Raw genomic sequence first — 18,654 nt, forward strand, 5'->3', positions numbered from 1 at the left:
AACAAATAAAAAAAAAATTAAAAATTAAATTAAAAGATAAATACCGAACGAAGATAAATAAAAAATGCTATAAAGACAAAATTTAATTTCCCATTTGTTAAAATTGAAAACGTTGCCAATAGTGGCAATGCATTAAACGCTGTGTTACTTATTCAGTATAAACAGGCGGCTTTAACAAAAATATCAAATTTTTATATATTTATATTTTTTCAAGAAATTGTTAGACTTAGTATTGAAATCTTTTTTAAGAAAAAATCAAGCATTTTTCGAGCTTAGCTGTAAATTTKATACTATACTTTGCAGAAAGTGGCAACCTGGAGGCATTTGCTTTAGAACGTTACGAACTTTTATACCCTGAACAGGATATATTAAGTTTGCCACGATGTTTGTAATACCCAGAATTAAGACCCTAGAAAGTATATAAGTAGATGCGTGCAACTAATTAACAACGACTTGTCCCTATAAGTTAAATGACGATTTCTGTAAAATTTTTGAGGGTAAAAATATATGACAGCAATGTAACTTTAAACTCGAATTAAAATAATTCTTCCAAAAAAAATTAAAGCGTTGTTATGGTAAAGGGTGAGAGGTTACAGATGTGTAGGGTAAGCCGGGCATTCAAAGAAGTGATTAAAGTCATTACGCTCTTTAACTAATAGCATGCGGGTCTCACTATGCAGATATTTGATAGAAGATATCAATAGACATCCTATTATATGTTCTGATATATTGACAACAACGTTTTAGGTCCGAAAGATAGCAGTTTACTTTTGAGCACATACCATCGATTCCGTTGCCCGACGTAATTATTGTGCAATCATCAGCGTACGTAAATTCCCTCTGATGGTTGAGGGATCTACGAGATGTAGAAATGAAATAACGGGAAGAACGTTTCAAAAGAGTTCAGATGTTTTCAATGATATTTAAGTCCGAACTTTAAGGTGGCCAGTCCAAAGTGTCAACACCAGTATCCTTAAAAAAATTGGATATCATTAACGCTTTGTGGCGTGGTGTGTTATCCTGTTGCTTAATAAAGGCTTCTCCAATAAGCCGTCCTTCAGTAATAAAGGCATGATCATTTCAGATCATCAAATATTGCCCTTCGTTCATTGTGTCGYCAACAGGAACCAAGTCATCTAGGCCATTATACGCCACACATCCCCAGAACATGACAGAGCCTTCATCATTGCGCACTTTTTGGCAAACGGGTCACCGTTTGGCCACCTTGGGCAATATACTCAAAGTAGCTTTGATCTGTCCACAGAATACTTCCCCAGAACTTGTGCAGATCTTCTTTTGCAAAGGCCAGTCTTTTAAGCTTGTTTGCCTTCGAAATATACGGCACGTACTTAGCATTATTGTCCTAAAATTTACTTCCTTCAAACGTCTTAGGACAGTGCGCTCACTGATTGGGTTCTTGACCGTCAAATTCCATTGATCTACAGCTGATTGAAACGTCAGAAAAATATTTGTTTTAAATTCTCGTAAATCACTCGGTCTTGAGTGGACGTTGTCGAGTTCTTGTCTATTTATTTTACTGTCGTTCCAACGTTAAACTTTGCAGATCTGGCAACCAAAGTCAAGTCTGCAGTTTTACTCATGTTTAATTAATTAAAAAAAAAAATTTCTATCCTTTTTTTCAACATTTTTAAACTTCTTGTTTTTTGATTTTTTCACAATATTTAGAAATTTTTTTAGAAACTATGCTTTTGGATTACTTCAACATAAAACATATTCTGTTGTAAATTGTGAATTGAGTAGCTTTTTGTTCGGCTAAACTATATACCTATATAATACTGTTATCAATTTGCATACGTAAACTATGCGCTTTAGTCCGGGAGCTGCGGTGAAAGGTTATCAGAAATCACTAAGCCAAGTAAATAAATTTATTTTTGAAAAGTCACATGCTAATAAAATCTACAATATTTTAAACAAATACAGAAAGCATAGGTTTTGCTTGCTCAATGACTTAACTAAATCTATATGGCCTTGAATAGCATTGCTTGAATGCTTACTTGCCACATGCTTACTTATTTTTTGAGAAAATTTTTATTGAAATTAAAAATGTCATAAAATGAAACGAAAGTCACAGCAATAAATATAGAAAACGAGAAAAATAAACGAGCTCTCTTCCTATCAATTGTTGCTTGTTTTTGCTTTTGCCTGCCGCTGACAGCTGCAGTATGAGCACAACAATTAAGACACATCTTCAAAGGTCAGATGTTGTGTATGCATTATGTTGTTGTTGTTGCTGCTTTTTTCAACAAAAACAAAAAAACAAAAAAGAAACAACACGTGGCAGATACACTTCATAAGTGTAAGTGCCCTAYAAAAAACATTTGCTTATATGCTGCTCGCAAGCGTTGACAAGCGAATGGAAGTGCTGAAATTGTTGAAAGTTCTTTTTTCAACAAAAAACGCGGAATTGCAATATTTTAATTAATTAAGTAATAAAGTTTGAATTGTGCACAATCATACATGTTGTTGGCTCAATTAAGCTGGAAATTCGTGTGAATTCCAAATACACTACAACTACAATGCCGTAATAATATATAAATGCATAYGTAGTCTTAAAATAAAGACGAAAGTTGTCAAATGGCTATAAGTTAATTAGAAGTGAGAAAAAATGGTAACTTCCGCGGCATCGAATTTGTAATATATATAATAAAAATTTCCATTTAAGAACTTGGACTTGACTTGGTCGGTTTGTATGGCAGGTATATGCTATTGTGCTGCAATTAAAAAAAAATTTTTTTTTGGAGATTGCACCATTGTCTTAAGCAATTATTCGTGCTAAATCTTGGGAAAATATCTCGACAAATAAAAAGCTTTTCCATATAAAGACTAGATTTTGAACGTTCGGTTTGTATGGTAGCTATATGCTATAGTGAACCGATTTTACCAATTTCTTCGCAGATTGCACTTTTATCTCGAAAATCACCCCAAAATTTCTTGAAGATATTTCATCAAATAAAAAATTTTTCCAAACAAGCACTTAACTCYGAGCGTTCAGTTTGCATGGCAGCTATCTGCTATTGTCAACTGATTTGAACAATTTTCTCACAGATTACCTCATTGGCTTAGACTATAACTCAACCAAAATTTCTTGAAGGTAACTCATCAAATAGACTATAACTCAACCCAAATTTCTTGAAGATAACTCATCAAATAMAAAAGTTTTCCAAACAAGCGCTTAACTCCGAGCTTTCAGTATTAAAAATTTTATTCAAAATATGCCTTTAATATGATATTTAATTTTTTTCATAAATGCCCAATACAGCTTTAACAAACCTGTAAAAGCCTCRGTCTATTCTAATTTATTTTTAGAAACCATAAGTTCTCTTATATTCTTAAAATAGAAATATATTTTACATCAACTTTGAATACTCAGAATGACTGCAAAGAAATCAGTGGTACTTTTCCTGCACTTTTTCATATAATTACAGGTAATTGATAATTTTTGATTCGCTGAAATAAATATGCAAACATACTATTTATAAATTTGTTTACTCAAATATACTCATATATTAGTGCTGTACAATTATTCGCATACATTTTGTGTAAATATTCTACTTGTTGTTTTCGGATAGCAAATAAATGAACTTCGAACGTTTCAATTCAATATCGTTTGATGACAACAGCTGATCATATTGAATATTTTCGCAGCCAACTTCAGACTTAACCGCTTTATCGTTATAAATTTGAACAGCTGATATAGTAAAGCTCATTTATTATCTATTTTATATTATATCAGTATTTATATCCATTATTATCTATATATCTATTTTTATCTGGAGGATGCTCCATCTGGAAGAACTCTTGAAGCGGGAGTGTATAAAGTTAAGTCGTTTTTAAGTCGAATACTCTCAAAGCTGAAGTGTTTTCATGTATTCGGCCGACGTGATCTAAGCAGCGTAGCCGCAGTCTTTTGATTTTTTGAACTATGTCAATATYGTCGTATAKCTCGTKSAGCTTATCGTCCCAYCGACTGCGATATWCACCRWGACCAACGCGCAAAGGACCATAAGTCTWCCGCAGAACCCTTCTCTCGAAAACTCGTAACGCCAACTCATCAGGTCTTGTCATCGTTCATGCCTCTGCGCGATATAGCAGGACGGGAATAATGAGTGGCTTACAGAGTTTGGTATTGGTTCGTCGAGAGACGATTGCCCTGCTCAGTCTGTTGGCAAGAATTATACTGCGTTGGAATTTCAGGCGTTGTTATTGGTCTCAGCGCTGGTTCTAAGGTAGACGAAATTATCTACGACTTCGAAGCTATGACTGTCAACAAACGTGTGAGCCAATCGCTAGTGGGGACGACGGTTTATCTGATGATAGCAGATATTTCGTCTTTTTCTCGTTCACAACCAGGCCATGCTCGATTTCAAAGGAATAGTTAATTTGGAGCTTGTGCCCGAAAAAATTTTACGTTTAATTCTCAAGTGTACAAGTTTTAAAGTCAAACAAAAACGGCCAAAATTGATCAATAGAAAAAGYGTTTTGTTCGACTAGGAAAATGCGAGTCCTCTAATAAATAATTTCTAAGCTTTGAAGCACCACTGCATCTTAAAACAAAGTTCCACAATTTATACATACAAGGTCGTGGAGAGAAAACCAGCGAACGAGCATGATTGTAGAGATTTGTTGGGTAAAAATTTTGTAAAACATTACTTCAGAGCACCGGTCCCGATGATAACTTGTGCCTTACACTCTATACAAATGATCACATATACTTTTCGCTTTGTTCAGAATTCAGAGCTCTCTAACTTATTCACAATATTTTTTCCATTTTAAGTAACTTCTTTTCACACTTTTTGGTAGAAACCAACGCGTCAAAGTTTTATATTTCCTTCACACAAGCAAAATATTTCAATATTTATAACGAATCAACACAAAAGCTTAATTTTTATCAACCAGATATTTCTATTACAATTGCTCTAACTCACAGGACTTATTTTCAAACCTTTATCASACTGTTATTTCTGCAAAAGCGACAATTTTGTATTTTTTGTTAAATCGCAAGCATGTTGATGATAAGAGTTTGCCAACAGAATTTAAAAAGAATTAGATTTTTAATATTAACAAAAAATATATATATTTATGCTTTTGTATATCAAAAATCGCAAATTAATCCACCACAATACCTTTTAAATCTTTATACTGCTCACTAGTCTGCACTGAAACGAAATGACAGTGGCAACACTTTGCACAAATACAAATTGCTAATATTTAGAACTTAACGTCCGCACTATTTCAAGGTAGAGCTGATACTGAAATGCGGTGAGTTTCAGGGGTTTAGTTTTAAATTTCCGCCCGCTGCCAGTCTCCAGGTMTATGCAAATAACTAGCGGCCAAAGCAAGCGAAAAAAAGATCAATCACTTGGCGGAGCGTTTGGGAGGTGACAATGACAATTATAGCCGGCTGATAACCGATGCCGATGCGTGTGCAATCGCCTGCAGTTTGTTGTTGTTAGCTTAAATGTTATAAGCCGCTGTGGCTTTAATTCTCACACTCAGCGCACTCGCTCTCCAGCTTATAAAAATTACCACTCATTGGGAACAGTTTTGCTCCTACTGCTGCTTCTGCTTTGGCTTATGCCAATTAATACTCGAAAACCATTTTTGAATACACGCGTGCGTTAAATTTCTTTTCTTTTATAGAATATTTTGTATTTCATTGCTTTTTTACTTCAATCATTATACACGCTTAACCCTTAAAAACGAGCCACACGTTTTTTTTTTTTTAATTTTTTCTATTTTGTCGTTAATTTCCTAACGTTTGTTCGTAATAATTTGCGTTTTTGTTGCCAAATTAATGACACCAACTAAACAATAACAAAACACAATAAAAGAATAAAATTTCGGCAAAATAGGTTTCTTTGTTTCCAGCTGGCTTCATATACATATACACATATGCACATATCGTCACTTAAAATGCAAAACAACGTATCATCAAAAAATCGAAATTGAGGTTTTTATTGCTTATGTTTCACTATTTCATATTACATATATATGTATATATTGGTTATATCTGATGCCAGAAGCTGAAAATTGTATAATACATATATAGTATATACATATATAGTATASAAACAAAATTTGAGTTTTGGTTATAAAACGGWTATGAATTGGTTATATAGTGGTTATATATTGGTTATATCTGATAGCAGAAGCTGAAAWTTGTATAATACATATATATATAACCACTATATAACCAATTCATAACCGYTTTATAACCAAAACTMAAATTTTGTTCCAATTTCAGTGGTTTCTATTATATCTTTTTGCTTCGCTTTCCAAYTYATGAAAAGTGATGTTACGTTATTTTGCATTTTAGGTGACSATATATCCACTTATATAAACATTAAAATATTTTTTAAGTTTTTTTTTATTATGTATGACACGAGACTTCAAGTAATTGCGTTATTTCATCAAAATTAATTGCACTTATTTAATATAATTATAACAAGAACAGAAAAGTAAGACACTAAATTCGTGTCTAAGTGAAATTTTTATACATTTTCAACTAGCAAATATCAAACTCTGGGGAATTCTTCGGGTGTCAGCAAAACTTTTTATTAAACAAGTAAGGAAGCATTAAGTTTGGGTGTAACAGAACATTTTATACACTAACAGATTGAACAATATACTCATATAACCGGAAGTTCAAGATTATACATATTATGTACATGGAAGGTTGAGGAAATATTGACCCGCTTTTACTCATTTTTGTCGCAAGGTCATGCTGTCAAAACTTCACTGTTTGACCGATATATTCATTAAAAAAGCAGGCAAATGTATCTGAGTTCACATAGGCTTACATGATGTTGCTTTAGCAAGAGCTGGTGTGTTTCGATGGCACCAGGCCTTTTTGGAGGCCCGGGAAGTGGCCGCTAATGAAGACAGTGCTGGGAGACCTGCAACTTCGACAAACACCGACAATGTGTCTCGTGTACGCAAAATTTTGAATTCAAACCGTCGACTAAGTATATGTTTAACTGCCCAGATGTCAAATTTATCAAACTCTGTAGTTTACGGCATACTGACGGACCACTAACGACCAGAAATTACGGCGAGTGGAAGTGTACCAAGAAAGTTTGAACATTTGACATCTCAATGCTTCCGCAGCCGCTCTACAGCCCAGATATGAACAACGGTTTGCATGAACGTCCGTGAAACAATGTTTTCCGACTACCAGGATGTCATGAAACGTATTATTACTGGCGTTGAGTCTTGGATCTAAGATTAAGGCCCGGAAGCAGACGGTATATCGACCGAAATCGTTGCAAATTTGAATTGAATCAGAAAAAATCCCGTCAAAGCAGTTCAAAAGTTAAGGTTATGTTGACAGTTTTCTTCAATTACCGAGTTTTGGGGYACTACGAATACCTTTCGATCAGCCAAACTGTCAATAAGGAATATTATTTGAGTGCACCGTTTTCGCGAAGCTATTCGTAAAAATAACTTTAGCACTATTTCAAGGAACTAACAACTATTTCAAGGATTGGAAAAAATGTTGGTCCACGAGAGACTACTTTGGGGGGATAACATATATACATATATATGGAAGCATAAATTAGAATTTTTAAAATTATGAACAAAGTCTTAATATTTTTTGCGTATAGTAGTATATGCTTATAGGCTGACAATCTCGGTGCCAAAACAGCTTCATGGGACGTTTYAGAAYGRGGTCTCCAAAACTGAGAGACTARTTCACGTATAGGCACTCAGATGTAYAGAGCTCGACACTCAACTCGTCAACTTCTTAATAAAGTCTCCAGCGTTTTTCCGTCTACTATACTAGTCAGAGTATAATCATAAATAGATATAAGATGTAAATGGATATAAGACATTACATATTTTTATTAAGCTTTCATGAATATTTCTATTGCTGACAGCTTAATTGATTTTTTGCATGAAACCAAAAATTATTTTGTTAATATAACTTATTTCGAAAAAGAACAGAGAAAACCAAGCAATAGTTATGTTCGTGCGCAGGCGAAAAATAAATAATACAGCTTTGTTTTGAGTTGATGATTCGGAGCAGTGCTTGGAGATATTCAAACGTAATAAGTTCGAGTTTTTGTGCTGATATGTGAGAATGGATGAAGCTTCGAAACGTTATTGGAATGTTTGAAAGATGAAATTGCCGAAAAACGGCCCTATCTGAAGAAGAAGAAAATGCAGTTTCACCAAGCCAATGCACCAGCTCACAAGTCAGTGAAAACTATAGCAAAAATCCATGATTTGAACTTCGATTTGCCTCTACATCCATCGTATTCTCCAGATCTGTCCTCGAGCCACTATTTCCTGTTCTCAGATCTCAAAAAAATGCTCGCTGGATAGAAATTTTTGTCAAATGTAGAGCTGATCGCCGAAACTGAGATCTATTTTGAAGCAAAGAGGAAATCGTACTACAAAAATGKTATCGAAAAGTTGGAATGTCGCTATAATCTCTATGTCACTCTTAAAGGAAACCATTTTGATTTTAACGAATTTGGACCAAAAACAGTTGTTGTTATTATAGCGACAGAATTATGCCGAGTTGKCATTGTTCTCTTACAGAAAAAATTTCATATCTTAGAAAGTTACTTAGATTTCYCGAGATATTTGATAAAATCGGAACACGACCTCAATTTCTTCTATTTTATATTTTCTCAYAGTAGAAACGTAAACTTTGAAATTTGCCAAACTTTAGAGAGCAGCGAATCCAACAAAAAACTGGTATAAATTGGTTGCTGGTATTAATAATTATACATATATAGTACTGCAAGGCATTTAGTGGTGTTTCGATATATAATTTTAAAGTGCATATAATTTATGTTTTGTTGTTATTTATTAAATATATTTATTATTTACCAGCGAAATAATTCACGCTTTCGGTAGCGCCGATGCAAATATAGATACATGGCAAACAAAGTGTACCAGCTTTGCATACAAATGCTTGAGCGATAAACTAGCGCTTTCTGACAGGTGTGTTGACAAAAATGTCAATAAATAAAAATAATTAATAAAATCTGACTTCGTGCTAAGTCTTTATACATTTCTTACCATATGTATGTAAATGTTGTGATTTTTTTTTTTTTCAATAGTGATACCTACTAAATTATGTGGAATTTTTAAATAGTGTGCAACAAATGTTGGACCTTGAGACGAAAAGCGTAAAGATAGCCAGGCAGCGCGAGTACTTGGTAAACACTGGACAACTACAAATACAGATTTAAGAAGACTTCAAGGCACTAATTGCCGATACATGACTTCACTTCTGACATCACAATGGAACTGCCATCAACTGTTTATGTGTGAGAAATTTTTTCACAACAATTCACAGCTGAGAAGGTTTCGTTTGCACACTATTTTTTAAAAAGTCCCTCCCAGCAGATTGTTTTTTTTTTTTTTAAATTATTAAGAAACTGCATAAAATATGGTTTATCCTCTCAAATACCCAAACAAATTGAACTAATAAAAATTGATCATTTACTTTCATACTTCATATGACGTCATAATAGCTTGAGCTCTCAATGGWCATGTCTTTCCCATTTCTATTACAATTCCTGAAATATATATTCAATATAAAATCATCAAATATRCAATACAGAAATTCTAACGACCAATAAACATGGAGTTCACCAGCTAAGTTTGGTGCATAATAAATTTTTACGCGGCTATAGAAACCAAAAACGGATGAACTACGCTTAAAAAACCCATTGAAACACGATTACTTATTTCTCGAAAACCATACGCCAATTATGAAGAAGTGATTGTATACACATGCAATGTTTTTTATCGTTTATCACTATTCCTACCGCATCAATATTTATGCAAATCAAGAACGATATGCAAACCATATGCAGATGTTTGCGAATTTAACAAACATTTTTTTTTTTTAATTAATACGCAAATATAAAAAGAAAAATAAACTACGAGACTCCGAAAGTATTTAATAACACGACTAGTTTTCTAAACTGCTTTGGTCATACCAAAGTTACTTAAAATATCACTGGCTGGAACTGAAATGAAGATAAAATAGTAAAACTGTCTTCATAACTGTAAAGTTCTTAATTTAGTCGTTAAAATCGATGTCGTCCCCTTCAAAGTAATCCCCTTTGACCCCAATAAACTTGTGCCAACGTCTTTTCCAAACCTCAAAATGGTTTTTAAAGTACATTTCTGGAATAGCCTTCAAAGCGCGTGACGATTCACGTTTAATATCCTCAATTGACTCAAAACGATTTCTCTGGAGCGCTCATTTGATTTTGCTGAATAATCAGAAGTCACTTGGAGCTCAATCAGATGAATATAYGGGAGGGAAAATTTGACGAAAAAATCATRAAGAATCAATGCGTTAACGAGGTGCAAAAACCAAGTTTTAAGACTCATCGCCTGTAATAATACGTTTCGTGATTCTGGTAGTCGGAAAGTACAGACATTAACGCGACGCCGTGTCGTCAAGCCTTCACTTTTCTTAGGCCCTAATATTCTTTCGAAATAAACTTTAATGATCCTTCCGATAATCCAACGAAGACTGTACCATATGATCTCTAACTGTCGCTTATCACGCACCAATTCCTCTATTTTATTGACGTGTTGATGATCAGTTGATGTTGATGGTCGCCTGAACCCAGTTCATCGCCAACGCGCTCTCGACCCTCTGTGAACAATTTGCATCAACCAAGAAAATTTGCTCGAGACAAGCAATTATGACCGAACTTACAGATCATGACATAWAAAAAATGACCGTAGCTACATTTAGAAGTCATATCATCTTTATTAGAAAATATTGTACCTTTCAGATAATTGCGGAAATTGCTCATCGGGATCGTACATAGCTTAATTTTGTGGAGTCGTCAGGAAGAACAAAGCGACGRCGATCTGAACCAAATATATGAGTTCGCTGTTTCTGCTTTCCACAATGAGCTTCAAATGGAAATGTTTTGGGCAGCAAATCCCAATGAAGTAATTTCACTCATAATGGGGACTGCCATATYCAAAACCCAATATTTGCTTATAAAAAAACTTCATGAAAAGCTTAATTAAAATGAAAAAAAAAGTCGTCCAAARCCCATTTTTTTTACTATATGTTAGGTCTACAATAGATTTCCAATAGATGTCYCTAGGGTCAAGCACTGGTCGATTAAATCGTTTTATATCAATCTTAGACATTTGTGTCAACATTAAACCAACAAAATATTTGTAGAGGTCTGTTTGCATCCCAAACTTATTCTCAACTGAAAATGTCACTTTTTGAGCCGAATTCTCGACAGGAATGCGGGAAATTTTGCTTTTCCTTTTTAATTCCAAGAAAAGTGCGGCTTACACATACATAGATAATACTATTACTCTACTACTACCATCTATATGATTTCTATTAGGTATTAAAAACAAGTAAGGAAGGCTTAGTTCGGGTGTCACCGAACATTTTATACTCTCGCATGATAAAGTGATAATCGAGATTTCAGGCGTGGTTGTGAACCGATTTCAATATTTGGTATATGTCATCAGGGTGTTAAGGAAATATTATATACCGAATTTCATTGAAGTCGGTGGAGTAGTTCCTGAGATATGGTTTTTGGTCCATAAATGGGCGTCGCCACGCCCATTTTCAATTTTTAAAAAAAGCCTGGATGCAGCTTCCTTTTGAGATTTCTTCCGTAAAATTTAGTGTTTCTGAGGTTTTTTGTTAGTCGGTTAACGAACTTTTAGTGATTTTCAACATAACCTTTGTAGGGGAGGTGGGCGTGCTTATTATCCATTTCTTCCATTTTTAAACTGTATATGGAAATGCCTAAAAGAAACGACTCTATACAGTTTATTTGACATAGCTATAGTAGTTTTCGAGATATCTACAAAAAAGTTAGTAGGGGGCGGGGCCACGCCNTTTTTGTAAAGCAACTTGTGTTAGTTTACAAAAAAATGGATCATAAAACATTTCGTGTGTTAATTAAGCATTGCTTTTTGAAGGAATAAGGGAAAACACTTTTGGACCGTACCATAAAGCCTCAAATTTACAAAAAAAAATGGCGGAAGCAAAGTTGTAGACCTRATATTTAAAATAATTTGATAGATTTTTGGTGAAAATTTCATGGTAATATCTCGAACCACKATGAACTGGTGGCATAACAAAGTATATTTGGTAGTTTTTAATGTTGGTGAGACTAAAGTTWTAYKACTKTTTWCTGAWGTKTTTACACTGTTTTGATTTTATTTTTCTCTAACACGCAAGGAGTTTTTCAAAGGGGTCATTTCATTTCAATAAAAAAYTTTCTCAACTTTGTGTCGACACTGYGKGGATTTCCCGYTTGAGTCTGAACATTGCAGTTSTAATGCTCACGTTTTATACATGAAAGTATGTATATACATGTAACCATTTTATATTGCTGAATTAAAACAATAATGTGAACACATTAATTATTTTTCGTAGTGGTGTTATATGTAAGTACACAAATCAATTTCGCATATTATCGATAAGATTATTGAGTGCAATTGCATAAAAATAAAATATTAAGCCCCCTACTTGAAGTACCATGGTGTATTGGGCGATAATATATATTATATAAGTGAGATAACAATGAATTACGCAATCTAAATATAAAATTATATGGAARTGCATATGTGGTCTTCTATGTATGTTTTTAAAAATATATTATATTTGGACACCGCACAAAAAATAAGTGCAGCTTAATACCTCGATTATGAAGCAATTAAGTTGTGGGCGATATGAAAAACCAGCACTCAATGCATATCTTCGAATACTGGGTAGTCKAAAAAGTCTTTTCGTATTTCTAATGAAACTGCAACTATTTTTTTTTTTTATTTATGCTAGTAAACAAATATGTACTATTTCGTTGGACCACTTTTTGCTATTTTTACGCTAGAGACGGAAGCGAGCGACACATTGTTGTTGTGCTATACGAACTGATACAGCATCGTCTCCGTAAACTTCACAAATTTCATCGGTGGCTTGCGTGACATTCTTCCCTTTTTATATAAAAATTTTAAGCTACAGCGAATTTCTTATCATTTTCACTCATATTTGAATAAAGCTTAAAGACTCACATTTCCAACACCATATGGTATGGTACACAACCATATGGTAGCATTGGGGTTATACGATTGCAACGACATCTATTGACAAAATACGAAAAAAAAAACTTGTTCGACTACCCAATATCATGAAGATAATCATTTTCAACATGTCTGTTTGTTAAAAATGGGTTGAAATGGCTCAACATTTTCCTTAGCCCGCATATACCCAATATAAAGTTTTTCGAATTTGAAGCTGATTTTATACCACATATATCGGCCAATATTAAAGTTATCTCAATGAAAATAAGAGAGCGTGTTACTCATAATAATAATGCATGAGTTTGGTCAAAACTAAAAGATAGAGGAATACTGAWGTACTTTTCCTCAGTGTCCTTATACACACCTTTTTGAAAATCTTTTCCGAATATTTTCAAAACTCGATAATCTATGACAAAGACCACCTGCCGTAAAGATATACAATAAGTTGACCCTATACTTAATATATTTAAGTAAATTCGAAAAAGACAGTAAGACAGTACAAATCAAACAAATTAACTACCAAATAAAATATTTTACTGAAAAAAAAGAAAATTGTTATTAAATAATAATATTCAAATGTYAAAACAATATAATTTGTCCATAAAGTTCAACAAGGTTCTACACGCTCTTATGCATTACCGAAAACTTTTGCTCGCGTTTTATTAAACAACGCTCTCGTTTATGCTCCTTCCCCACTCCCACTTAAGCGCCCAACTCGGACATTTTCTGAAATAAGATCGCATATACRTGATCTAACATTTTGTGCCAAGACGCCTTTTGTGCGTCGGTCAATTTCGCCGCTTCGCTTAGAACCGTCAAAATGGAGTCCCTCAACTCTAAGTAAGATTTTTCCGGTATCTGACGTTTAACGTGAGATTTGGCTAAATCTTGCCAGATCTGTGTTATCTGCGCTTCATCGGCAYCGAGCACATTGACAGAGTTGTCGAACACTTTCATGATCTTCGTTACATGTGAACGGAAACGTTCGTTTTTCTGAAAAAGTAAAAAAAAAATATTATTTGGTAAGTTTTAGTTAAAAACACGTTAAGTGGTTAGCTCACATTCAAATCAACGATTGGTACATCCTTGAAGGGGAAATGCATCAAATTGTCGGGATATTTGGTGACAAAATGCACTAGTATAGCCGCGCCGGAGTCGGTCAGGTTAGCTTTTGGCACTTCCCAGCTTGCCTTGATATCAGCAACTTCCTGAGCAGAGAAACCCATTTGGTTTACCTTRTTTCGATCTGTGCTGGTTTTGCTTTGGTATTAGACGTTAGGTGACTGGAAAGGTGAACAAGGTAGTAGGTAGGTATTAGTAACCATCATGGTGTTTATAGAGTTAAAGTATGGTTGATATTGGTCCTTGCACTAAATTTCCAGCTAAAGGACTTCTCAGGTTCTTAATAACTTTTCACATAATAAAACACTATCAGGATTTTTGAATTTATCAACGGAACTTTAAACGAACTTCTCAATTTAATGCCAGGCATCCTTATTCTAATTATTCCTTCTTGATCTTTATCAAATTCGTTGAAACAAGCTACCTGGGTGCAAAATCACAAAAGTCATGTGCGAAACGGTAGATCKGAAGTACTCAAAATTCCTATTAGCACTTAATGGAATTGACTGTAGGAACATCATGGGTATACAAACTGGTCACTGGTGCCACACCCTCGCAGGATGTGGCTGACAGAACGAGAAGACTGCCGAAAATGTCTAGAGCAGGGCATAAGGGAAACAATGGATCAGCTCTTGTGCACTTGTCCCGCATTGGCAAGACTACGCTGAGCGCATCTGGAGTTCCACGTTATGATACACTAAAGGAGSTATCACCAACGGGTGAGGCCGCAGAGTATSTTAAAATTCACATCACACGYAGGCATACWAAWGGATGACYACTCCTCTTGGACSTAGCAACARAACTCCATTCGGTATTGCAAAGAACCAAAGCTGGTCTATGCTTGGCTTAGTGGCCTACGAAATTCAAAGCTAACCTAGTTTTATTATTCCTCCTTGAACGTCATCAAACTCGCCATCTCTTCTTAGACAACACAATAAACTCGTTTAATGCACCCACAAGGGTTAATGGTATGCGTGCAAAACTGACTACAATTGTTGGCATTTTGAATTCATTATACCTTCGGGAGTACGAAAAGTTATTTTACTCGAACGGTAATTGTAATTAACAAAGTAAATTAACTTTTTCGCGCAAGAAGTGAAGCGTGGGCGATAAAGTGTCTAAGAAACTTACCTGCACGAATATTGGAGTAGTTTGCTTTGAAGGAAATGACTCAAATCGAGTTGTTGTTGTTATGGAGGAAAACAATTTAATTTCTTAGTCGAATGTTAAGTGAGGGAATACAGAAAACAAGATGTTGATTTATGATGGATGCCACGAAGTTCAAATAAATGTCGAACATAGCAAAGTATAATTATATAGCATATATCTACAAACAAGCACACGTCAGTCTAAAGGATCTTAGAAGTTCGCTAGACTGGTTTTTTGTACGTTTATTACCTTATCCAGATGATRTATGCTTCTGCAGGGAGGAGTGTGAGATCCATGCAGAGAGAGGAACTCTTATAACAGTTGAATTGGATAATACCGCAGCCTGCCATGGTAAAACACATTCTTTTTATAAAATTCGTATTTGTTATTCAACATAGTTCCCTTTAAGGGTTTTACAATGATTATAGCGACCCTCCAACTTTTCGATATAATTTTTGTATCAGTTATATCAACCGCAGCATAAATTTTCTTGGTAAGAACTCGCAGACTACTTCCACAGCTCAAATGCTTGCTTTATGGGTGCTAATATAGGATGCTTTGGAATTTGGAGCAATTCTAACTTCATTAGCRTCGAATATTAGACGACTCTTGCAACTCTCACTTTGGCCTCGTTACTGAGACAACYTTTGTACCATTAAAAGCGATTACCTTCTCGGGGGACGAATAGCGGCTTTGAGTGGAGACCCTATTTGCATGGACGAAAATAAGAACACGAACGTTGATGGAAAGGTGACGAAGGGTACTGAAGGGAAGTCAAAACCGATGCCAAGAAGTGACCATCCACTAAGATAAGARATCCTAACCCCGTTATCAATAGCCTTGAGAGTCTTTGTGGTAAGACTGGTATGAGTGCCAGGCTACAGCAGAAGCCCAGGCAGTTGTAACGCTGATGAACTAGCAAGAAAGACACCCTAAAACCGCTATCAGTAYTAACAGAATGAGTCGGTGCTCCCGTATCCTCTTGTGTTCTACTACTAGCCGGGCTTAATGAGAGCTTGGTGGGGGGATTTCAACAGCTCATTCTTCAATTGCCCATCTGCAGAAGCTATATGGACGAAAACGAGGTGGAAACAACTCAACACTTCCTTCTTAACTGTTACGCATTTGGCAGGTCARGGTTTAAATACTAGGGAGCGCGTGCCTTCAAACACCCAACCAAACTGGCGGRAATGTAGATTAAACGCCTGTGCAAATTTGTATCTGCTACTTTACATATAAGTTCGAACACTGGAGTTCTTCTTTTCTATGGCTTCACAAAGGACTACATATAGCGTGCGRTCTCTCTAKATCAGCCATCTTACCTAACCTAACCTATATATGAATGAGCAGCAGAATGAGATGTATCGATTTAAGCATGTCCATCTGTCTGTCTCTCTGGTGGGTTGTCGGTCTGCGGATACGAGAACTAGTCACTAAGTTTTTAATATATCGATCTCAAATCATGTAACTGTCCTATTATTATCCGCAAAAAAACTGCTCTTTTCTCGCAACCACCGATATCGAAATTSAAATTCTTGTATGGAAAACTTTTTATTTTACAAGATATCTTGACGAAGTTTAGCATGGCTTATTTCCATGACAACTTCATAACCAACAGACAAAGGAAACGGACCACTATAGCATATAGCTCSAAAGAAGCAGAMAAAAATTAGGTTTTTGTAAGCAAAACTTTTTTGATGGGATATTTATTGCGAAAATTGATAAGGATTATTGTCTAAGTTGTGGCTACTATAAAAAACAAATTGTTCTGATCGGATCTCCATAACATATTGCTACAAACTGAACGATTACATTTTAGTTCTGAAGTGTATTCGAGTTTCGATCCAGCCAGTAAAGACTCTTTCTGTGAGATCAACGTAGTTAGAGAACTGTTTCATAATTTTGATATAAACCAGAATATAAGTTTAGCAATTGTCATTAGATTGTTATAAATGTTTCAGTATCACTTTTAGTTTTGCASCGCTTACCTGCTTTTATTGAGTCACCGTTTAGTTGATTCACTGATCTCACTGACAGCGACTAACTGGAGTTTAAGCTGCGACACGCGTTTGCAAGTAACGACTACTTAGGTCAGTGGACAATTGTGCTGTCCGTGCGACTTTAATGATGGTAGGAGACTGTTTGGCACGGCAACGTGATAGCTAACTTATAAAGCCTTGACAGCACACCCGGCAACCTCCAAAGACAGCTGATGGCGCACGCAATGACAATGGGACGTATGTTCGTATGTGTCATATATAATATAATATGTRCATATGTGTGTGTTTTCAAATCAGACGCTGGGAAAGCAGACGTTAGAGCTCACTTRTTACGCGTGTTTTCTTCACTAACGCTAGTCAATAGCAGCTTTGYGAGGCACAGCAAAAGAAGCATCTGTAGGTTTGTTATGATTTCTTGAGTTCACTTTATTTATAATACGCTTAACAGGGTAAACTGATTAAGTTTGCCACGAGTTTTGTAATACATATAACAAAATGTCGGATATCGTATAAATTATATGTATATGTATATTTATATAAGGGAGAATGGAGCCATGTGTAGAAGTTCACGCAAGTGAGACGATTCCTTTACTTGCTGAAGCAGCTCACAACTTCCGGTCTTAGACTGAGTATCSTCTGGTTAGCCWAAAAACATCCGTTTGAAGGTGAGCTAAGGTGAAAACATTCGCTCCCTCGGGTTGTGCGCTGGCTTTGGGACCGGGCTCGTTAAAAATCCTACCAATGAAAAGAAGAAAATAGCCTCGGAGAAGAATCTCATACGAGACTGTTGTTGTCCATGCCAATAAGGAAAAAGAAGCTATATATATTCCTCTGAAAATTAGCAAACTTCCTTTTCTATGCAAAAAAAAAAAATTCTCTATTTGTTCGAACCGCCGGTATCGGATCGCTATAGGTTATAGTTGTCATACAAACTGGACGATCGGAATCAAATGATTGCATGAAAATTTTTTCATTTGACGAGCTATCTTCACGAAACTTGGCACGGTTTATTTTCCAAGGCAAAGCAATAATCTCCGAAGATATTGTTTTGATCGGATAAATATTGAATATAGGTGTCATACAAACCGATCGTTGTACTTTTGTATTTGGCAAGATATTTCTACAAAATTTTGCRCAGATTGTTACCCATGGCAACACTTTAATCTCTGAGCTTATTATTTATATCGAACAACTAGAGTAATGTATGGCATTCAACTGTGGGTTTCAATCAAAAATACTTCGAACAATCACGTGTTCACCACGGTACATGCGTAACGAAAATATCCATAAAGACCTTGGTATGCCTATAGTAAAGAAA

At 35.1% G+C, this 18,654-nt stretch overlaps 2 protein-coding genes across 2 annotated transcripts in view; both read right to left on the minus strand.

The window, feature by feature from the left end:
* The window catches only part of LOC108969513 (cytoglobin-1), an 18,593-nt gene extending 13,305 nt beyond the window's left edge, over positions 1-5,288 (minus strand). Inside the window, exon 1 of the mRNA XM_018934268.1 lies at positions 5,145-5,288. The gene's annotated coding sequence lies outside the window, so the exon portion shown is untranslated. The remainder of the gene's footprint in view (positions 1-5,144) is intronic.
* An 8,329-nt stretch (positions 5,289-13,617) lies between these two features.
* LOC108969490 (cytoglobin-like) lies at positions 13,618-17,510 on the minus strand. The gene is made up of 3 exons (XM_018934240.1): positions 17,325-17,510; positions 14,127-14,348; positions 13,618-14,058 (listed from the first exon to the last, which is right to left on the minus strand). The coding sequence occupies exons 2-3, from the start codon at positions 14,289-14,291 to the stop codon at positions 13,768-13,770; spliced, it is 456 nt and encodes a 151-aa protein (XP_018789785.1). The 5' UTR covers positions 14,292-14,348; positions 17,325-17,510; the 3' UTR covers positions 13,618-13,767.
* Positions 17,511-18,654: the final 1,144 nt, after the last annotated feature.

The sequence above is a fragment of the Bactrocera latifrons genome, unplaced genomic scaffold, assembly GCF_001853355.1.
Source record: "Bactrocera latifrons isolate USDA-ARS-PBARC rearing strain unplaced genomic scaffold, ASM185335v1 scaffold_254, whole genome shotgun sequence".
Lineage (NCBI taxonomy): Eukaryota > Metazoa > Arthropoda > Insecta > Diptera > Tephritidae > Bactrocera > Bactrocera latifrons.